This window comes from Mandrillus leucophaeus, unplaced genomic scaffold, assembly GCF_000951045.1.
Source record: "Mandrillus leucophaeus isolate KB7577 unplaced genomic scaffold, Mleu.le_1.0 Scaffold195, whole genome shotgun sequence".
In the NCBI taxonomy this organism is placed as follows: Eukaryota; Metazoa; Chordata; class Mammalia; order Primates; family Cercopithecidae; genus Mandrillus; species Mandrillus leucophaeus.
In genome coordinates, this window is record NW_012101976.1 from 1984360 (window position 1) to 1989561 (window position 5202).

Below are 5202 nucleotides of genomic sequence, written 5' to 3' on the forward strand. Positions count from 1 at the left end.
GGAGGGCACCAGGCCCCAGAAGCCCAGCTCCTCCATCACGTCGGCCAGGCCCAAGGAGGGCACCAGGCCCCAGAAGCCCAGCTCCTCCATCACGTTGGCCAGGCCTGAGGAGGACACCAGGCCCCGTGGGTGTCACACACTCAACCCCAAGCAGTGGGATGCAAGAAGGAGACAGAGGGACCTGCCCTGGTCGCTCCAAATGCTCCTATACCCAATAATTCCATGCCTGTCATAGCACACAGGCATGCATTTCTGGTGTCATTAAAGAAATATGATCTGTGCCGGGCGCGGTGGCTCACGCCTGTAATCCCAGCACTTTGGGAGGCCAAGGTGGGAGGATCATGAGGTCAGGAGATCGAGACCATCCTGGCTAACACGATGAAACCCCGTCTCTACTAAAAATACAAAAAATTAGCTGGGCGTAGTGGTGGGTGCCTGTAGTCCCAGCTACTTGGAAGGCTGAGGCAGGAGAATGGTGTGAACCCGGGAGGCAGAGGTTGCAGTGAGTTGAGATCGCGCCACTGCACTCCAGCCTGGGTGACAGAGTGAGACTCCAACTTAAAAAAAAAAAAATACATATATATATATAAAATCAAGTGCCAGGGCAAGGTAGAGCCTCAAAGAACAAAGTCCAGAAAAAGGGACCTGTTCCTCCCCCAAGTGCTGGTCCACAGGAAGAGCCCTGGCTGCCGGGGAGCCCAGGGCCAGAGCCCAAGGGCGGCCTCACCCGGTGGCAGGTTCCCTCAGAAGCCCCACGAGTCGTCTCCACCAGCCCCTCAGCTCGAGCACTCAGGCTCCTTTCAGGAGCACTTGTCACATGAGGAGCTGTGCACAGGACACACGGTCCCCTCCTCACACCACCCACCCGCATTTCCAGCTGAGGACACAGAGGCACAAGCAGTCACGTGCCCCAAGCCACTCAGTGGGGACAGCATTCAAAGGCTAGGCTCTCAACCACACCCTATCGCCAGATGCAAAGCTGACCACTGAGCAGTGTGCTCCAATGCAGGAAGGTGGGGGGTACACTCCTGCCTGTCCCTAAAGCCACTTGGGGCAGATGTGCCTTTGTAGGCTGGAGGCGGTCCTGCCAGCTCCTGCTGAAGTCACACGTTTCAAACTTTCAGGGCCAGAAGCACCCTTATTTCAAATAAAACCTCTGAAAGTGCAAATATGTAATTGTGACACAATAAAAAATAAATATTTGGCCCCGGCCCCTGTTCCTGACACGGAGTCCTCTAAAACCCTTGTCATTTCCTGAGCGACAGGCGTGCTACGAGCGTCTTTTTTCTATTATTTGGTCCGTGATCTTTGCTTCCGACACAGAACTCCAAACCCGCGGAATGTCCTGGGTGGCAGGAACGTCTATGTGTCAGTGACGCGGAATGTCCTGGGTGGCAGGAGCGTCTTATGTGTCAGTGAGGTGACTCTCGGCTCCTGTATGGGGCTGGCCGCCAGAAAGACCAAGCCAGGATTAGAAACTTGGAAATGTCGTCGAAGAGCTCCTGAGGAAAAACAAACAAAAACCTGGGCCAGGCGGGCCGGGCTGGTGGCTCACGGCTGTAATCCCAGCACTTTGGGAGGCCAAGGCAGGTGGATCAACTAAGGTCGGGAGTTCGAGACCAGCCTGGCCACCATGGAGAAACCCTGTCTCTACTAAAAATACAAAACTAGCAGGGCATGGTGGCACACGCCTGTAATCCCAGCTACTCGGGAGGCTGAGGCAGGACAAGCAATTGAACCTGGGAGGCGGAGGTTGTAGTGAGCCGAGATCGCGCCATTTCACTCCAGCCTGGGCAACAAGAGTGAAACTCCGTCTCAAAAACAAACAAAACCACTTTGGGAGGCCAAGATGGACGGGATCATGAGGTCAAGACATCGAGACCATCCTGGCCAACATGGCAAACCCCTCATTCTCTACTAAAAATACGAAAATTAGCCAAGCGTGCTGGTGCATGCTTATAGTCCCAGCTGCTCAGGAGGCTGAGGCAGGAGAATCGCTTAAACCTGGGAGGCGGAGGTTGCAGTGAGCCGAGATCGCGCCACTGCACTCCAGCCTGACCAACAGAGTGAGGCTCTGTCTCAAAAAAAAAAAAAAAAAAAACCTGGAACTGAATTTCAGCCAAGCCCCATCCTCCAGGGAGGGGACAGGGCCTGAAGACATAGTTAATCATCAATCCTGCCTACGTGATGAAGCCTCCAGAAAAGGCCCTGAAATACGCGGTTTTCGGGAAAGCTTCCGGGTTGGTGAATACGAAGGTGGCACGCACCACCCCTTTCCCCACACCTCGCCCTGTGAACCTCTTCATCTGGATCCTTTACAATCAACCAACAAACATCAGCCAAGTGTTTCCCTGGCTTCTGTGAATCGCATCAGCAACTGACCAAGCCTGAGGAGTGGGCTGTGGGAGCCTGATTTACGGCTGGTTGGTGAGAAGTTCAGGTGGCAGTGGGGGCTTATGACTGGCATCTGAAATGGGGCAGTCTTGTGGGACTGGACCCTCCATGTGCTGCACAAACTCCAGGCAGCATCGGAACTGAAATGAGTCACAGGACCCCAGCTGGTTCCCGCAGAGAAGAGGCGAGTCCCTGAGGTGGGAGAAGCCCCTCACATTGTAGTAAAGTCCTGGGAGTATGGTAAGAGAGCAGGGATTCGTTTTCTCCCTCTGGTTACTAAGGCAGAGAGAAGCCTCCCCAAGGAGTCCGGGGACCCCCAGCCCAGCTGCTGCCAGCCGCCTGCGGGACTCACACTGCCCTGCCGTTCAGGAACTCCTCCGACGCCTGGCAGTAGATGGTGATGGCCACACGGGCATCAGCGTCGAAAGTGAACTCCAGGCTGTAAAGCACCCGGGGCTTGTCGCCATCCTCGGTGGGGCTGTCAGCGTCGTCTTTGTACCTACCCCAGGCGGTGGAGAGAGGTAGCGGATCAGAGGCCACATCCGCGGAGGCTGCCTCCTGCCCTGCCAGGCTGAGGGCCGTGGAGGCGGCTTTGTGGACACAGCCCACTTCTCCAGCAGACATGGGGGCCGTTTCCTATTTGGACATGAAAGCCCAATGGTCCAGGGCTTGCCTCTCCTTCTTCCTGCCCACAGAAGACGGGGTACATGCTTTTGGTTCAGAGACAGCCCCAGATGCCTCAAGTCTAGTTGGTTTAGGCAGTTTCTGAACCTACTGAAATCTGGTGCTCGGTCATTCCTGGCAGTGGGGGGGCCGTCCTGTGCATGGCGGGAAGTCAGCACCCCTGGCACCCACCTGAGATGCCAGGGCACCCCACCTGGCTGCCTCCAGACACTGCCCAGGGTCCCTGTGAGGCACAGCGGAGAAGCCCTGGCTAAATGGCTCTCTTTCCACATGCCCTTTCCCTCACTCAGCCCAGGGCAGCCTCTGATTCCACACGGGAGGGTGCAGAAACTGGGGCCCCTCCCACCTGCCCTTTTCCTCAAGCAAGCCAGAACCTCTGCCCCGGGCTGCGCCCACAGAGCCACAGGGTCCCCAGGGGCAGGGCGAAGGTTACCTCACCAGCCGGAGGGAGTCTTTGCGGATGTTCACCAGGCTCCGCAGCGTCTTCACGGGCTCGTGAGGGGCAGGAGTGACGTAGGGAAACTAGGAGGAAAACCACAGGGCCGCAGGTGACTCCCTCAGGAGCGGCCAAGGACAGAAAACGGGCCAGGGTGCAGCGGCCACAGCCCCAACGAGTATCCCTGGGTTCTCGTCTCCGTGTTAGAGGCTGCGTGGGTACGCTGTCCTCATTTACAGGTAGAAGCTGCAGGCCACACAGCCCGCACATGCAACAGCCAGGACCAAACCACCCTGAGCAAATCCGGCCAGGCAGCCTCAACGCCCGATTCCTGCACGCTGGGGCCGCCCATCCCCAACCTGCTCTCCCAGGCTTCCCACATCCATCACTGCCCGGAGCAACCTCAGCCCCTTCCTTGGGCCCCACCCTTTCCATCCTCAAAGCTTCCTACGAGCACCCCCACCCCAGGCTGAGCCCCCAGATCCCCCAACGTTTACTGGCTCCTCCGGCCTCCTGTCCCCCAAGGCCTGCACCCTCTCACCTCCTCCTCTGTTCCCAGGGCCCCCGCCTTTCTGCTCCTCCTGGAGGGGCCTTCTTCCCACCTATCACGGCTTGGTTCAGCCACGGCCTCTCCAGTGGCGTCTCCCTTTCTGCCCTTTCTCTCTTCTACCCATTTGTCCTGTGTTAATTGTCTATACTCCCACTAGGTAGCAGAGGCGGGGTCTGCCTTCACCCTAGGCCCTGGGAGAGTGCTAGGCACACAGCAGGTGCCAAACGTGTGCTGAACAAACGGACAGCTCACAGTCCTCGCGTACTATGACAGTGTTCGAATGTACCCTCCTCTGGCAACGAGGGGAAGATATTAGCCAGCTGTCTGTATCTCTCCTTTGGACCATGTCTCTTGCCCACTGTTCTAGGGAAAGTCAATTTTTTTTTTTTTTTTTTGAGACAGCCTCCCTTTGTTGCCCACGCTGGAGTGCAGTGGCGCAATCTCGGCTCACCAAAACCTCCAACTCTCAGATTCAAGTGATTCTCCTGCCTCAGCCTCCCGAGTAGCTGGGATTACAGGCACAAACCACCACGCCCGGCTAATTTTTTTTTTTTTTTTTTAAGTAGAGACAGGATTTCACCATTTTGACCAGGCTTGTCTCAAACTCCTGACCTCAGGTGATCTGCCCGCCTCAGCCTCCCCAAGTGCTGGGATTACAGGCATGAGCCACAATGCCCGGGGTCTGTAAATACTATTTTTCCTTTTAAAGAAAGTCATCCAAGAAGGCTGGAATCAAATCCACAACGTTCTGCAGCCGTTGCAACCCAGATACACCCGTTCAGTATGGCTGCTCTGTTTCGCAGTGACCTGCCCCTGGCCATCTGGCCTCTAAGGGGCAGCACCAGGACACCCCATTCCAGGGCATGTGTCCACACCCAAGCTCAACTGGAACCCTGTCAGGAGCTCTGCCCCATTTAGGGGTGATTTGGTGCCCGTCTGCCCTCATGGCTGGGATGCAGACCACTGGGGACAGGGTCTCCCACCCCCGCAGCCCAGTGAGAGCCCTGTCCAGACCCACCTGGACTGGGCGGCTGCCCAGGAAATTCAGGTCCATGTTCTCTCCAAAGAGGTAACCTTCAGGGTGGGGGGTGTCAAATTTCTCTCCTCCCATGAAAAAGTGCGAAGCAAAGTAGTTTCC

The 5202-nt window shown here is 56.6% G+C and overlaps 1 protein-coding gene across 1 annotated transcript in view; it reads right to left on the minus strand.

Moving 5' to 3' along the window:
- The window catches only part of MGRN1 (mahogunin ring finger 1, E3 ubiquitin protein ligase), a 41651-nt gene extending 36449 nt beyond the window's left edge, over positions 1-5202 (minus strand). Inside the window, exons 1-3 of the mRNA XM_011978498.1 lie at positions 5083-5202; positions 3512-3600; positions 2747-2893 (exon numbers count right to left, since the gene is read on the minus strand). Coding sequence (XP_011833888.1) covers positions 2747-2893; positions 3512-3600; positions 5083-5175 — 329 coding nt within the window. The 5' untranslated portion in view covers positions 5176-5202. The remainder of the gene's footprint in view (positions 1-2746; positions 2894-3511; positions 3601-5082) is intronic.